General features: G+C 40.2%; 2 protein-coding genes across 2 annotated transcripts; one reads left to right on the top strand and one right to left on the bottom strand.

Moving 5' to 3' along the window:
• Nucleotides 1-6,199: 6,199 nt before the first annotated feature.
• Nucleotides 6,200-7,358, bottom strand: LOC149828117 (chlorophyll a-b binding protein CP29.2, chloroplastic-like). The gene is made up of 2 exons (XM_090017391.1): nt 6,797-7,358; nt 6,200-6,689 (listed from the first exon to the last, which is right to left on the bottom strand). The coding sequence occupies exons 1-2, from the start codon at nt 7,295-7,297 to the stop codon at nt 6,327-6,329; spliced, it is 864 nt and encodes a 287-aa protein (XP_089873517.1). The 5' UTR covers nt 7,298-7,358; the 3' UTR covers nt 6,200-6,326.
• A 5,028-nt stretch (nt 7,359-12,386) lies between these two features.
• On the top strand, nt 12,387-14,145 carry LOC149828116 (ammonium transporter 1 member 3-like). The gene has a single exon (XM_090016764.1). The coding sequence runs from the start codon at nt 12,472-12,474 to the stop codon at nt 13,867-13,869; it is 1,398 nt and encodes a 465-aa protein (XP_089872890.1). The 5' UTR covers nt 12,387-12,471; the 3' UTR covers nt 13,870-14,145.
• Nucleotides 14,146-18,117: the final 3,972 nt, after the last annotated feature.

Below are 18,117 nucleotides of genomic sequence, written 5' to 3'. Positions count from 1 at the left end.
TTCCTCTCAAAAAGATTGAAAATGCACCATGGGTCCAACTGTCCAAGCCTTTTGAGAGTGATACTGCCTACAAATATGATAATATAGAACCATATGTTTTTGTCATACGGTATAAGAACTAAGAAGGCATTCTATTTTTTGTTTTTTCAAAGGCAGACTGGGGTTAGGCAGACCCTACCTGGCATTTACCTCTCAAGAGGCGGATTCATTAAGTGACCTGATCCTGGGTGAGTGTTCCTTATCATAAAATTAAAAAAAAAAAACTTTTAATTTGATTTGTATTCCAATTAAAACAGGAGTTCACAAGTGGTATCTCATTCACAATCTAGGAAATATGGTAAAAGGTTTGTCATTTTAATTAAACAATTTGTTATTTTGGCTATGGTTGGTTATTTCAATTAGTCTATTCTTTTGGCTGTACTGCAGCCCAACTGCCCCTCCTAAACTGGGGTTAAAAGTCAAAAAGAAAGCTCAGTAGGATTAGTCTATTCTTTTTTTTTTTCTCTCTCTCATATTACATTCCTACAAACAAATATCAATTTAAAACAATAGGATAATCATGTCATGTTTTAAATTTTATAATGAAAAACCAAAATCAAAATTCACTATCCTCGCCCAGTGAAAATGGTGCTGTGATTACCATTGTATGTCAACAGAACAAACTATTAACACTACTGCATTATATTCCTTCTCACTATCAATGGACGGCACATCCGGTGCAATCACATTGCACACTTCTGTTGGGGCCCTCAGCTGACAGGCAGTACTCCAGGGATGGAAGGCAGTCTGGTGCAAAAGCACACTCAAAGTGTGCAATGTGATTGCACCTAATCCGCCCTATGATGCTCTAATGTAATTGAGGAAATGACCGTACTAACTTTGACAAGTTTGAAATTTACTCACATTTTCTCTCAATTCACGATTTTGTAGAAATGATTAGTAATTTAGGTTGTCTTCGGGTGCAGGTGCTGGAGAGAAGAGTGATGAAAATTGGAAAGAAAATGGGAAATGAGGCTGTCAACTACATTCTTGCATGGTGACAAAAGTTAAAAACAGCAAAATCTCAGCAGGCAAAAAACTCGGGAGACTTTGAAAATTTATATAGATCTCGCATTTTTTTTGGCAAAATCTCAGGAATAAAAAATAAATTTAAAAAATAAAAAGTATTTTTTATAAGAAAATATAAATAAAACATATTTTAAAATAAAAATCTTAAGGGTTTTCACGATAAATATCTTTTAAAAATATAAATATCGCAATATTTGTCACAGATTCAAAATCTCACGAGAAATTGCCATTTTAAACTTTCAGGCAATTTCTCGTCATATATCGGAGATATTTTTATAAATATCATGATATTTGTCACATAGCATCCTTGTGAGGATGTACTTAAAAACGGCCCAACCCCAACCCCAACCCCAACCCCCTTCTCCACTCTTTAACACCATTCTTATCTCCCAAAACAGGTGGGGTAGGAGGTATTAATTAAACCCTTATTAAATTCCATCTCCGGCTTCCAAAGAAAGCCTTATGATGTCAAAGTGTTGGACCTTCACTGAACCCAGTGGTTCTGGACTAGGATCCATTTTCGATGTGTTGTGCGAGGTTTGGGTCTGGACTAGGATCCATTTTTAATGTGTTGTGCAAGGTTTGGGTCCAGGTCCAAACAGACTTACTAATGGCTTGTAAGGGCAACATAAACCAGACCCCACTAGACACATTGACGCCCCTAGAACCCAAAGGCATGCTCGTATCCCACCATGCCCTGAATCAGGGCAGCATTCAAAGCTACAGAAAGGTAGGGGTGGCAATCGGGTCGGGTTGGCGTGTCAGCATACCTCAACCTGAACCCGAACCGTTTATTAAACGGGTCGGCTGTGGCAAACACGAACCCGACCCGTTTAATAAACGGGTAACCCGACACGACCCGCCAACACATTTAATAAATGGGTTGGGTCGAGTAAACGGGTTTTCAGGTTCGCGGGTCGGGTTGACGGGTTGACGGGCCGGGTTGGCGGGTTGGCAGACGGGTTGGCGGGTTGACCCACCCGCCTAACCCGTTTATTAAACGGGTCAGCCGGGTTGGCGGGTTGGCATACCCCCAACCCGAACCCGACCTGTTTAATAAACGAGTTACGCGGGTCGACCCGTTTATTAAACGGGTTGGCTTAAGCCCAACCCGAACCCGCCTAAGAGGCGGGTTGGCGGGTCGTGTCAGAAATTGTCACCCCTACAGAAAGGTGAAGGAGAATGGGCAGAGAAACAATTGTACATTTGTAGCACAAGAATCCACTTACCAAATTAAGGGCACATTTGTAACCAAGAAAACTTCTCATAGGAAAAAAATAATCACTTCATAGAAAAAGGGCTGGAATTGGTAGGAGGTGACTGCAGGAGAAAAGTGTTTAAGTCGCGTTAGTATTAGGTTAACAAAGACTATTAAAAAAAAATAGATTAATGACCAAATTTGTGATTTCAACCACTGCAGTAATGTAATTAAATTGTCATGGTTAAGAAAATAATGCCCTAAATATTTTAAAAGCAGAAATATCAAGTGCCAAAAATTGGATTCTATATAACATTTTTTTAAATTGCCATTTTTATCATGTGTCTTAGGAATTAAGAATGCCATTTTAAAATTGTTTGGGCATTAGTGTATCATATCTTTCAATAAACAAAGTGTTATTTGTACGTCACTTTATAATTTATTGAAAACCCGAGGTCAGGATTTAATGTCAAAATCGTCTCTCTCTCTCTCTTTCTCAAGCCATGCTAAAAAAAAAAAAAGTAAACAGATCACAAATTATGTCCGCTTAGCCATGACTTATATTAACAAATATAAGATAAATACTGAAAGCTAGTGACCATAATCTTTTAACTATGAAAATATTCGAACCGGTTAAGAGAGGTCATCTCTTTAACGGTTTGGAATAAAGAGGGCATGGCATTAAAATTAGAAATAAATGTGAGTTTAAAGATAATAAATTACATGCATGATTTGGATTGAGAAGGCGCATTTCATCGTGATAGGGAATCAGTCCAGTCCTTCTATATAAACAGAAATTATTAGGAAAAATATTTAAAAAACTTTCTTAAAATTTAAGGTTTCATAAACTTGCTATTTATCACTTTTGCATATTTTTTTTCATACTACCCATCAATAAAAATACTCGTTGAAAACGATTATATCAAAACTAAAGTATGGTGAATACCCACGTGGGTTATATTATTAGAGTTTCCAGTTATAAGTAACTGAACATCATGTCAATGACACTTCAACATTTGATTTTGTCATAATGGCATTATGAATGTCTTTCTTATTATTTTGTCATAGATTTGTTTTTTTACCCTGCCACCATGTACCTTTTTAATTTTTTGAATTTTATTCGGTCAATCTCTAACAATATTCATCACTAACGTACATATTGATTAACATCATATCATGTTATCCATATTTTTCAAATTTGTTCTTGTTGATCATAACACCTTGTATACATCGACATAAATATATACTTTAGGAGTAATTTTGTCTTTTTATTCTCACCATTGTGAAGTCTTTGTTGGAGATGAGAGACCCACTTAGTTTGCTAATGATAATTAAAGTTTAGAAAAACCCATAAACATCGTATAGTTAAAATTACAAAGATAATAAGTAATTGAACATTGTATCTTGTCACTTACACTTTCATATTCTACTTGGTTCAAGATGACAATGTTAAGGTCTTGTTGTTGTTTTCTCATATAACGATAGATTTGTCTTTTTACACCACCACCATAAGAGTAGGTTTATCTAAGGGTAGGTTGTATATGTCGATATAGAGATCTACTTTGGAGGTAGTTTTATCTTTTTACTCTGACTATCGTGTAGTCCTTGTTGAAGATAAGAGACCCGCTAAATTCACTAATGATGTGAAAATCTACAAACATCATATAGATAGAGTTTCAAGGATAATAATTAACTGAATATCATATATTAGCTCCTATCAACCATGTGAACCCCTGTTGGTAGAGAGTTACAGAGTTGTATGGTTTCTCTTTAACAATTTTACCAACGAGGATTCAACTTGTTTGGTAGGAGTTGTTAGTGCATGTCACCATATGTTTGAACGTTGCAAGTTCAAAACCCAATGGTATGTAATGTAACTGGTGGGGTCTACCTAACCCCATCTTGACTTCCCAAAAAAAAATTAAAGATAGAAAGAGAGAGGAACAAGAGGTGAGATCAAAGGAGCGAATAACTGCCATGACTACGCGACACTAGCTCATCACATGACAACATTGCATGTGGCCCACATAAAATGTGCCATGTGTTTGGCTGTGTAACGTAGCCATGGCACTTAGCCGCTCTCTAGATCCTTGATCTGTTTGGGGAACAATATCATCTATGGATGAGAGCGAGTGAGGGAGAATATTGGGGTTAGGAGTCCGACTGTTGCTACATTAGATTTTCACCCATGTTGACTTTGCGTTTTGGGGTTTTAGGGGTTCTTGCAGGACAAGCCAGGTTGCGGTGGATGGGTGTATAGGAGTCTGACTGTTGTTGCATTCGATTTTTACCCTTGTTGACTTTGTCGTTTTGGGGTTTTAGAGGTTCTCACAAGACAAGCTAGGTTATGGTGGATGGGTGTATAGCCGCTCTCTAAAATACCAATTTTATTTGTTAAAAAAATCACATAAAAATGTAATCATGTGAGATTTTGAATCAAATCAATTTGAGATCCGACTTAAAATGTTGATCTTAATTTGAGTAACATGATTGAAATTCAAATGAACTGAATTTATCTTATCTCAAAACTCTGATTAAACTTCTAAATCCCTCACCTACTTATAGTCATAAGTTTCTCAACCCTAAAGTTGTTGAAACTGGTGGTTCAAAAATCTGGTATGGATTGAGTCATTGGATTGAATGAGGCATGTGCTAGAAGAACTCAAACCTTCGTCTATGTGAAAAACACATGCTCTATCAGTTGAGCTATTCTAATTTACCTCTAACTGAGCATGCCTTATTGACTGTCATAATTATGGTCTTCATTTGTAGGCATTCTTGAGGATTGAATTTAATCCACTACTAATTAGAGATAGTGCTCCATAAAATTTAGTAACCCCCTCAATAACCATTTTTAAGTTACAAGCATCCCATAAAGTTATATAATCATTTATCATATATTTGCATTAATAAGCCAACCAACCTGGTGTCACTTGGAGTTTTAGTGTGAAACTCTATGGCCACATTGGATCTAAAATTTGAATTCAACATCTCTCACTTGGCCATACGAGAAGAACATTCACATTATATCATAACTGGTGCATCATGTATCACACATACCATTTCATAATAAAACATGCACATGAATAACCATGTGCAATTTCTTGGGTTATATCATTAATGTTTTTCTCACATGTTATGAATTATTTTCCACATAATCATATGAGTTTTTTCATCATCCAACTTCAAGAACAAGTTTTCACACATGCTATAATTAAGTTATTTATGACAATCATGTGATTTTTTTATCATCATATGAGGTTTTTCATATATATTATATAGAGATGGGAAAATATGACACGACCCACCAACCTGCTTCTTCGCCGGGTTCGGGTTTGGCTTAAATGGGTTCGTGTCATAAACGGGTCGGGTTCGTGTTAGGGGTATGCCAACCCGTTTAATAAACGGGTTAGGCGGGCAGGTCAACCCGTTTACCTGACCCTAATCTGCCAACCAACCCGTTTACTCATACCCGACCCGCCAACCCGTTTACTCGACCCGACCCATTTATTATACGGGTTAACAATGTCGTGTCGGGTTACCCGTTTAATAAATGGGTCGGTTCGTGTTTGCCACAGACGACCCGTTTAATAAACGGGTCGGGTTCGTGTTGAGGTATGCCGACCAGCCTGACCCAATTTTCACCCCTAATATTATAGATTATTTTTTATATAGTCATATAATTTTTCTATCTGAACCATGATATATTTTCACATATAGAATATAGTATAGATTTAGTCATGTTGTATGGATTTAGAGTTGGAGTTTCTTGTGCTTCCTATAATTGCTCATTGTAGGGTTTTTTTTTAAGAGGTTGCATTGGTTGAGATTTTCTTATTTCAATTTGCATTAGGGTAACCAAGATTTTTTAAGAGGTTTCATTGGTTGAAATCACGAAGCACGGTGGTTAAATAAGCAGAACACATGCGCATATGATCAAATGACGCAAAAGCTTTTGGTGATTTACATGATGGAAAATACAGTAACAGTACAGCAGCTCTTCTCAAGTCTTAAGCAAGAGTACAATGGGCCTCTGATCTGAATATCTTCCTGATTGTAATTAAGAGGAGGAAGAGAAGGTGTCGAAGATGGTGGTGTGGAGTGGGTCGCTCAAATGAGTGGCCCAGTTGTTGAGGGGACCCTTGCCGGTGGCTGCTGCCTGGACGGCGAAGCCCAGGAACCCAACCATTGCCAGCCGAGCGTGCTTGATCTCCGCCAATTGAAGCCGTGCCTTGTTGTCGGGGTCGGTGGCCAAGCCCAGTGGGTCGAAGGGGCCACCGGGGTATATCCTCTTCTCCGGGTCCAGCTCGGCGTTCCTCTGGAACTCGATGTACCCGATCACGATCACCTCGATCCATATCAACGTGGAAATGGAGAAGGGAAGAGGGAGCCCCAGGTAAGACGACCCGTCCACTAACTCCACCTGATCCATAAAAGAAAAGAAAGAAGAAGATGAGTACCGTTCCTAGCTCCCTCTTGTGGAAGAAGTAGAACGAATGGGTGCAAATGCAATGGGGGAAATGAACCTACCTTGCCGGCGTCCTGCCAGGTGACACCGGTGAGGGCCTCGACGGCGAGGGCTCCCAGGGTGGCGAGCATGGCCCAACGGCCGTGGATGAGCTCGCACTCTCTGAAGCGCTGGAGGCCGAAGACCTCGCCGTAGGGCTGGAAGGGCGTGGATTTGACGTCGCTGCTCTCGAACCTGGTGCCAATGATGTCGCCGGCCTCGTTCTTAGCCAGGTTCTGGTCCAGCGAGTCCAGCTCGTACTGCAGGTACTCGGCGGGTTTGCCCAGCCAGAAGGGGTCGAAGCCGTAGTCGCCGATGAGGGTGCCGTCCAGCCACTCGGGCGCCTTCGCTCCAGGGTACCAGAGCGGCCGGTCCGACACCACCTTCTTCGGCTTCTTCGCCGTCTTCTTCCCTCCGCCGAACCCGAACCCGAACCTGGCCTGGAACCTGCCGCCGTTGGCCCCCACGTTGTGCAGGCGGCTGCCCAAGAAGGTGGAAGTTGCTCCGGTGGTGGCAGCAGCCATTGTTGGGCTCTGGAATTGAGTGGAGTTGGGAGTTGGTTCTTGGCAGGGGGGGGTGTTGAAATGGAGGCTTGTGGTTTGTGTACTGGAGGTCTATCTCGCGTTGTGATCGTGAGCCGTTGGTGAAGCAGACCATATCCATCTGACGGCTTTCATCGTCTGATCCTTATCCCTGCCTTATCGGTTCAGTATGAAAACGTGGCCGCTGATTCTTCAAATTTTCTTTTATTTTGTGGCCCACATTCAGCCCAGGTGGCGATGTGCCAGTGGTAGGACGCAGCCAACCTTTGATAACGTGGGGGAGGTGGAGGCCCATAAAGAATGAGCCCTCATTGACCGGCCAACTCGCACCTAGCCAACTTGGTTGGTTGGTGTGGTCTTTTTTTTAAGGCTCGGTCGTAGAAAGGCCACCAACTTGGCGTGGTCTTCCAAATCTCAGCAGGCATAGTGTAGGGTTTGGTTCGGACCCAAGTAGAACCAAAGTTGGCCCCAATTTTTGGGTATGGTATCAGGTCTGGATCCAGGTTTAATTGGACTTACCATAAGAAAAACCATACTCGGACCTGATAAAAACTACATGATGAACTAAACCCGGGCCATACCCGTTAAATATTACTTTTTATCATTTTTACATTAAAAATTTGCTGGTCATAATTGAAACTCGGGTTGGGGCCTGGGCATAGGCGGAGGGGGGTTGCCTCCTAGCCCAGTTTTTTTTTTTTTTTTTAAAAAAAAAAAGCTCAGTCCTATCCAGCCCAGCCCTGACTGCAGCAAATAGTTTGATTTGTCCATATGAAATAGATTTTTATTAATAATTGTAATCATTTTTTATTTTATCTCAATTTTTTTTCGGGGGGCTGCCCCCAAACCCCAAACTATCACACCAATTTTTTTTTTCTGTTTGCACCCCCCCCCCCTCACATGAATCCTAGCTACGCCCCTGGGCCTGGGTCTGCTGTATACCCAACTCCATGGACCTTTGGGTCCGAACCCAGGTTTTAATTGGGTCTTTTTATTTATCACTGTACCCGGACCTTACAGGGTTGGTTATGGGTCGGTCTGGGTAAACCCGACCCATTGACACCCCTAGGCATAATCCCCAGTTCCTTCCACCTCTCCTCAATGGGGTAATCCACTCCTGCTTTTTGCACGCTAAACCCTCATTTCTAACCTATGTCACAGTGATTCGTGGACTGGAGGACCCGGGATTCATACTTGACTCTGAAAGCTCGAAATTCTTTTCTTTGAAGAAATGAGACATGAGGATAGATAATTTTTTAATTTTTAATCAATAAAAAACTATTTTTTGAACATCTTAACGTTAAAAATGATTTTTTATTGAAATAAAACTAAACTAAAATACAATATTATTTTAAATATTAAAATAATGATGTACTTGTCGGTGTCTATGTCAGCGTGTCTGAGCATGTCTGCCTGTGTCACCACTCACCAGTGACCCACAGCCAAAATGGCGTGTCTCTGTGACATAGTTTCCAACCTTCCTTCGGATCCAGTTTTTAGACAGAAATATCAGTCATGAATCCAACCCAAGCCTTTTGGATATGATCATGACTGCTATTGTGAAAGACATCCAAAACCTGAATCAACCATGCAGGATTTAGCTCCAATATAACCTATCTTCTCTCAAGTTGCAAGCTCGATTCCTCCTGTTTTTTTTTTTAAAAACTTCATAGGATTTCTAGTTAGTGATAGAATCATGACATATTCAAAAAATTGCTTATTTATTGTCATTTTAATCTCAATTCTATATACTTTTTGTTTTTTCATACTTTTGTTCAATCTTTTTATATTCATTAGTGAAACAAGCATGCAGACTCTAGATAAATAAGTTTCTATTAAAAACTTTTATTATGATAAAAATATGATTAATAAACAATATGTATACATCTAAAAATAAAACATTTTAGAAATATATATGAACAAAATTATTGAAGCAAAAAATAGCTTTTTATACCACTTGTAGTTGAGGAAGGTAAGTTATCACAATTTAACGGCAAAAAAGTGGGAGGGCTTCACCTTTGGTTGGCATTGACGCCTATAAAAAAAAAAGGGTTTGTAATTGAAAATATTAAGAGAGAGATATTTTGAGGATATGCCAATCTTTCTTATATGGATGCAAAAAATTGGACAAGTGCCATGCATGTAAGTAATACATTCCTTCTTTTTTTTTTGGGAAAAAAAGTTACAAATACCCAAAGAAATCTATAATTTCATTCAAGAAAGACACGATGAATGTGCCATTTGAGAAAAAGTTATATAGAATAAAAATTTTGGCCTTCACTACCCATGCTTTTGTTTTTATAGTATTTAAGAAATATAATGAGAATAATTTCCTGAAAAAATTGTCCAGCAAATAACTTTTCCTTGCCTAAAAAAAAAACCCACAATGAGATTGGGTGACCATCATCTTTCCTGAGGTGGATGCAGTTGATTGGACAATGGACAGCATTCTGATGATCCATACCCCACCTCACCTATTCAATAGCAATCAGATGGCATTGGATCTCGGGTTGCCCAAGCTAGACGCCAGCTCCGGATTGACTTGACGTATTGCAATTCGTACAGAACCAATATGGTTGGTATCATTTTCTTAAAACTGGTTCTTAGATCTCAAGAAAAAAAGGATGAGAGAAACCCCTATATCTAAGGCTATGTATATATCGGGATTTTCATTTATTAAATCCAAATCCAAGATATAGCTTTTCCTGTTGCAGATTCATATAAAATCTGACGTGGTTGCATTTTTACGTGAAAAAACTTGTTTTTTTTGGGGGGCAATAATATCATATTTCTTTTGGTTTCGGATTCTACCCTACCTCATCAAATATCATTCACATCAAGACTTGGATTTGAACCTATTTTATGTTTTCAGATCCAGGTTTAGATCTGACATGATCCAGCTCATATCCTATCTATTTGCACTAGGAATGTCAATGGGTCAGGTTTGACCCGGACCAACCCGACCCAACCCATACCAAACCCTATAGGGTCAGGGTTTGGTGATAAATAAGGTCTGATTAGAATTCAGGTTGAACCCAAAAGTTTGGGTTCGATTAATATATGAAACCGGGTATGGTTTGTGAAATTTCATACCAGACCCAAAACCGACCCGAGTTCCAAAAAAGATTTACTATTATTCAATGTAAAAATGATAATTAAAAAACTTTATTTTACCCGGTATGGTTCATGTAATCTTTATAGGATCCGGGTATGTTGTCTCTTATGATGGGTCCAATTGAACCTGGGTTCGGACCCTATACCAGCATCTAAAATCAGGTCTGGGGTCTGGTTCTACCTTGCTCTGAACCAAACACAACCCGTTGAGACCCCTAATTTGCACCTAGGGATGGCAGTGGACCGGGGGAAAGCGAGGCCCGGCCCCGCCCCGCCTCGCCCCGTTTGGAACGGGGATGGAGGCGGGGACGAAGGTTAAAATCCATCCCCGTCCGGGGGTGGAGGCGGGGATGGACGTGCACTTTTCCCCGCCCCGCCCCGTCCCCGCCATGATCCCCGCCTCATCCCCTCCCCGACCACTTTTCCCCGCAATATCTCCGCCCCGCCTCGCCTAATCCCCGTTTGAACTGGGGATGGAGGACATGAAACGGGGATGAAGGCAGGGATGGAGGATAAAATCCATTCCCGGACGGGGATGGAGGCGGTGGTGGAGGATAAAATCTTGAGGCGGGGCGGGGGCGGAGACCTTGTCCCCCGCCCCGCCCCACTGCCATCCCTATTTGCACCCCTATCCGTGTCTTATACCTCGACGCCATGTAATGAAAATTGCTAAGCTAGTCTTCTAAAATTTAAATAGTACATGTCAGGGAAGTTAAGTACGAATTTGTGATATAACTTATGAAATTCTGTTCATAGCACATTCGGATCCCCGCTTTAAGAGTTAGTCAGATAGATACTCATGGTTATATAAGCCAAATTCTCATGATTATATGATTGGACAAGGATTCTATGGTCGAGTCTGGTACATGTATTTTATTATTATTATTATTTTTTGAGCTAGGTCGAAGTAAAACCTTTCTTAACCACCGATTCAACATTGGCAAAGCTTGCAGTTAATAAAACTCTTAAGGTCTCACTTGCCCACAATGGAGTACACCCAGCTTCAACCTTTGCAGCAAGGAAAGTCTTTGTGGGTTTCGAACTTGTGATGTCTAGGTCACTTTTACCAGATAAGTGCAGTCTCTGTAGGCACACTGATCTCGTAAACTATATCTCTCTTCTATGTACATATTCTATCTGGAATCTGTATATGTTGCTTGATATAATTCTTCTTTTTCAAAAAACAAAACAAAAAAATTGTCTACTCAACTCGTGCATATATATAGTTGAATCGATTAGAGTGAAACTAAACCAAGATAGCTGTGGTTACAAAGGAAATTTGGAAAGTGCAGGAAAGAGAATTGAAATCCATATATCTTTTCCTGTGCTTTGTCTTGCTCAGAAATATCCTGCTTGTCATATTGTCCAACAATTTAACGACATGAGTTGTTCTCTCCCTCATTAATAGAAATAGGAGATGAGCGAAACAGGAGAACCACGCACTTTGGATATGATGACCTCATGAACTTGTTGTCTGTGCTTTTCTTTTACCACCAAACATTCAAAAGATGATATTTTTTCATTGACAAAAATATGATCCAATGAATAGACTATGTTGAATCCATCTAGCTATTGGGTCATTGATTTGATCAAAACAACTTGCATCATAAGATCTAAGGGAAAGAAGATGGGGGATGAGTGAAACCCAACTGCAAGCTTGACACTAGCTGTCATGCTTGCACAACCATTGGTCTAGCAAATCCATAATCCCAGGACTTCAACTAGCAGCCCATCCATCCAGCCTCGGAAATATCTCCCTTTTTCTTTGGATACAATAAAAGCCTGACCACCAGCTTAAAAGATGAGCATTATCTCGTGCACTCCTCCATCAAATGGAAAACAAGCCACTCATACAATCATCTTAATTATCATACTTAATGAGCTGCTTTATCATTATCAACCCGAACTTAATAATTAGTACAAATAGTCCACATCTACCATTCAAAGCGTCTAAGACCAACCAGATTCGCCTTCTCATCAAAACTCTCTCTCTCTCTCTCTCTCTCTCTCTCTCTCTCTCTCAGCAAGCAAGAAGCAAATCAATGGCGGAGAGTTGGGAGAGCAGTGCGACATCTTCCATTAACACTGTTTTCCTCCTCTTCTCTGCATATCTCGTCTTCATTATGCAGCTCGGCTTCGCCATGCTCTGCGCGGGCTCTGTTCGTGCCAAGAACACCATGAACATCCTGCTTAGTAATGTCATCGATGCTGCCGTCGGCAGCCTCTCATACTACATCTTCGGCTTCGGCTTTGCCTTCAGCACCGGCAACCCCTTCATCGGCACCACCTACTTCGGTCTGCATGACATCCCCAACCAGACCTTCGACTACTCTTACTTCCTCTTTGAGTGGGCCTTCGCCATCGCAGTCGCCGGCATAACCAGCGGCTCCATTGCCGAGCGCACCCAGTTCGTGGCCTATCTCTTCTACTCGTTTCTCTTGACTGGGTTCGTGTACCCGGTAGTGGCACACTGGGTCTGGTCGACCGGTGGGTGGGCTAGCCCCAGCTACAAAGGAGGTGGGCTACTTTTTGATTCTGGTGCGATTGACTTCGCGGGTAGTGGTGTTGTGCACCTGGTAGGTGGAGTTGCGGGCCTATGGGGTGCACTCATAGAAGGTCCGAGAGTAGGTCGGTTTGATGCGTTGGGTAAGCCCGTGCCGATGCGCGGTCATAACGCGACCCTCGTGGTCATGGGCACGTTCTTGTTGTGGTTCGGTTGGTTTGGGTTCAACCCGGGTTCGTTCGTAAAGATACTGGTGTCGTACCCTTCCACCACGTCGGAAGGGAACTGGACAGCGATTGGCCGAACCGCGGTCACCACCACGTTGGCCGGGTCAACAGCCGGACTGGTCACGCTTTTCGGGAGGCGGGTGCTTATTGGTCATTGGGATGCGCTGGACGCATGCAACGGGCTCTTGGGTGGGTTCGTAGCGATCACGTCTGGGTGCGCCGTGGTCGAGCCGTGGGCCGCTATAGTGTGCGGGTTCTTTGCGGCCTGGGTTCTGATGGGGCTCAACATGTTGGCCGCGAGGTTCAGGTTGGATGACCCGCTGGAGGCAGCTCAGTTGCACGGTGGGTGCGGTGCGTGGGGCCTGCTGTTCACTGGGTTGTTCGCCAAGCAAGAGTTGGTGGTCCAGGCCTACTCGGGCGGTGTGAGCTCGGTGTCGCGGCCGTACGGGGTGTTCATGGGGGGTGGGTGGAGGCTGTTTGGTGCCCAGGTGGTTGAGGTGTTGGCGATTGTGGGATGGGTGAGCTTGACCATGGGCCCTCTCTTCTACGTGCTTCACAAGTTGAGCCTGCTGAGGATCTCTCGTGATGAGGAGGTCGCCGGTTTGGACATCTCCAGCCATGGTGGTTTTGCCTACACGGCACACCGTGACGACAGCCACTCCTACCGATTCTATGAGGACTACGTGAGGCTGCAACATCCGTCGCAGTGAGTCTCGCTTGTTTAGTGCAAACCCCATGTTGCAGTCCATTTGATTTTCTATGCATGTATTCAATTGTTCATGGAAGATTGATGGCCTTGTATATTGAAGTCACGAGAAGGGGTTGTTTTGCTTCTCTTGAGTCTTGATCACCTGAGACGGCTACAAGGATTTGGTGTTATATATTTTTCAAAGGGAATGATATTGTCACGGGCAAAAAATTTCTGTGAGTGTAAGACTGTAAAATTTTGATAATTATTTAAATTAATAAAAAAGAATTTTATTTAATTTTTATTAAATATAATCAGAAGCAAATGAAAATTCAAAATATAAATTTGAATGAATTTAAAGGTTTTAATAAATTTAACTTGAAATTGAATTTCATGATAAATTAGAATTCAAAGATAGTGGATCCAATCTAAATCCAGAATCAAATAGGAAACTTAGAATAGAGTTTTAATTAATATTTTATGAATAAATAATATTTTTAATAAATATAGTAGATAGGATCTCAAGGGTAGCTTGCCCCCCATGGACCCTCCTACCCAAAAAGAAATTTTCAAAAAAATCTAACCTAATTCATCTAATTAATAAACTACTTAACGTTAAAAATCATTTAGATGCTTTCCTAAAAATTAAATACAAGAAATAAGAGAAAGAAAACCTAATGAAAGGAGCACCCTTCCCTAGTGGGCCCCTTCTACTTAAATGAGTGGCCTCATTTATTAGATCCTCTATTTTGAGGATCCAAATAAATGAATGAGGGAGGATCTACCCCCCCCCCTCTTCTTTCAAAGTAAAATCAAATAAAAAAATAAAAAAAAAAGTAAAAAATAAAAAGAAGAACCAAAAGACTTACCTTGTAGGAGGAGGGGCACCCAAAGAAAAAGGCAATGCACCCTCTCCCTTCCAAAATTTGTGTGAGAAGAGAGCCTCACACGCCACTCCCTCACTCTATCTCCCTATCTCAATTTCTCTCACTCTCCCTACCTCTATATAACGTCTCAAGATTTATCCAATTTTTAGGCAATTTTTTTTAAATCAATGAATAACGAAAATAAACAAAGTGAAGTTGAAAAATCTTGGGCAATTACAGATGATTTCACATTTGATAAAGTTATCGATAATTATTATCAATCATCCGAGTTTAAAGAGTTATTACAATAAATAAATTTAAACTTTCATGAGACTGTTTAACCAAATAAAAGAAATCCTAGATTGACAAAGAAAATGTGATCTTCGTGACAAACATCTCACAACTCTCTCTTAATCATTCTGATTTGTAAAATGGTAATATCAGAGGTCTCACTTCACAAGTATCAATGGAGAATCTCTTTTCAAAGCATGCAAGTAAAATGTCAGCATACAAGAACACGCTGAAGTTTAGCAATCAAAGTAACATGTTTAATTTCAGATAAATAATATCTAGCACAATCATAACATAAAATATATTCAAGCATGTATGCATATCTAATTGCATAAAATTATGTTTTACTTGTTTAACCTCCTATGGGTATCCACAGTTTGAATACGTCGAGACAAATGAGATCAATCATGGTCTGTTATTCTTAGATAATTTAATATCTCAATTAACAACCTTAATCAAATTCTCAAAGTAACAGTATAATGACTGAGGAAAAAAACCTAAAAACCAAGATAAACAAAGATGCATTCGACTTCTACAAAAGTTACATGACCTACCCACTTAAAAAAATTAGGTACTCCGAGTCTCCTAACTTTGTGAGTGGAGGACCGTCGAGCTATTATTATTCATAGCATAATAACAAACGTTGTATGTTTCAACAATAATAACCCAACAAAGTTTGTACACTCTATCCTCTCTAAGGTAGCCCGATGTTGAATGAGTATTCATTTTTTTTATTTGATTAATTTAGATTTTGTGTACCTACCTCTCTTGAGTAAACTAGGGTTTTGATAACCCAAATACCACTTTGGGGTACACAGTATACCAGTGTAAAGCAAGATTGTATACTACACGAAAAGGATAGTTACAAGTATTTACATTGTGTTTGGTGCGTTTGGATCACCCATCCAGTGAGCTCGTAGTGCATTTAAACCAACGAGTGCCAAAACAATGTCTTGATACGTTAAAATCGATCAGGCATTTATTTAGGTTTGTGTGCATGCTGTTATTTAATAACTTGGGCACACACATCGTACCCCATTGATCTTTTTCAACCACATGACCAATCTCAAACAACACATAGGTGTAAGAAGTACACCATAGATCAACAGTGCAAAGTTTGCATGACACACATAAAATGTCACAAGTACTTACATGTCACCAAGAAGGTTTTTTAAAACCTTATGCTCATCTTTGGGCCTTATCATGACCTTGCAAACATTCGTTTGCAATGCAACATATTTGTAAATCATGCATTCGGTGGGGCAGGGTCCGTGAATGAAACTCAGTCATGTCCTTCAATTCATAAAGCATTTGTTGACAAAACATCACAGTCATCACAATATTTGTCTTGCAAACCTTTCAAGTAAATAATTCATTAATTTGCTCATAAAGTAGTAATTGAGCTATGTTTGCAAAAGTACACTTGCATGCACATTTTTGCATAACGTGATGATCAAAATGATCAAATATCCAATTTTCTTTGGACTATCGTCCATAACAAATATTTAGGATCTGTATTTAATTGAACTTATGCATATTCATGTATTTGTCATTCACATACATCCAAGAATGATCTTCTTCGTCATATATTTTCCATTGTGTTCAGTACGAATACATATTTTATATATATATATTTCATTTGCTATTGATTAGTAATATATATATATATATCTTCATCCGAGCTACAACACACAATCAAGGGTGGTAAACTCGGTTGGCTGCTGAGTCCAAGCTAGGTGGGCTAGGGTCAGCAAACCTAGCCTGCCCCACACCTAGTGGGGGCGGTCATTGTAGGCTACAACCACACATCAGTCAGGGTTGTTGTATTTTGTAGGTCTGCAACATAGGTTGCAAAAGATGATGGCAGCCAACTGGAGTAGTCAGACCCGTCGGTTGGTCTGACTCGCTAGCCAAGCATTTTAGAGGAAAGTGAACAAGGGTCGTGGAGGCCGTAGTTTCGTTACGAGCACATTAGCAAAATATTATATATATATTGATATATATACATATATTTCTTTTTTTAAAAGAAATAACAAATGTGTACCATTGTGTGAGCCAACATATACATAAAACTACATAAATGAACAAATAACATGAATCACAACACATGAACAACGCTTCTTCAAAACTTTCATTCATTTATGGCAGACATCTATACATATGTATTTTTTCTTGAATAATGATTGGATCAAAATGAGGAAAATACATATGTATTCGGGAAAATAGCACACCACCAAAATACATTTTTTTTGCAAAGCTCGTATGTTTATCAATATTTTTTGTTTTGTTATTGTAGAAAATTTTGAATTTATTTATTACAATATGACGATTGAGAAAATTCTCTCTCTCTCTCTCTAGAGAGAGATCGTTTTAGTCACTTGTGAACAAAAGAGGAAGGGATGGCTTGCAACACACACATCAACTGAAAGCGTTGGCTGGAAATTAGGGACCTGTTGGTGCACATGGCCGATTCTTTCAACTGATGCCCTCCCCTTTTTTCTTTATTCTCTCTCATTAGGTACAGAATAAACTTATTATACAAGGCTCCCTTCCCTTCGCCTTCGCCTTCGCCTTAGTGGCAACATTCCTCATGCGGGGTTATAAAATCCACGCGATGAGGTAGGCAATTTTTTTTTTCTTTTTGGGCTTAGGGAGCTTATTCCTCTAGCTCATCACCTTTCCTGCTAGGCATGAGATAATGAATCTCATGTCTAAGGGTGTCAATGGGTTGGGTTTAGTTCGGATTCAGGTAGAATCAGACTTGGATCAGATTTCAGGTATGGTATCGGGTCCATACTCAGGTCTAATTGAGTCCACTATAAAAAAAACCCGGTCTCATAAGAACTACATGAACCAAACCCGGTAAAACCATATTTTTTTTTTTATCATTTTTACATTGAAAATTTGTTGGTCTTAATCGGAAATTGGGTCGAGTCCAGGTCTAGTATAAAATTTCACAAACTATACTCAGGTCCATGTATTAATTGGACCTTCAAGTCTGGACCCGGGTATTCTTATTTATCACCCCATACTCGGACCCTATAGGGTTTGGTTCAGGTAAACCAGGCCCGTTGACACCCCTACTCATGTCAAGCAGCCAAACCAAAAAAATG

Source organism: Nuphar pumila, chromosome 9, assembly GCF_984573655.1.
Source record: "Nuphar pumila chromosome 9, dmNupPumi1.hap1.1, whole genome shotgun sequence".
NCBI classification, from domain to species: Eukaryota; Viridiplantae; Streptophyta; class Magnoliopsida; order Nymphaeales; family Nymphaeaceae; genus Nuphar; species Nuphar pumila.
The sequence above is the reverse complement of the archived record's forward strand: the minus strand, read 5'-3'. Positions and strand labels throughout refer to the sequence as shown.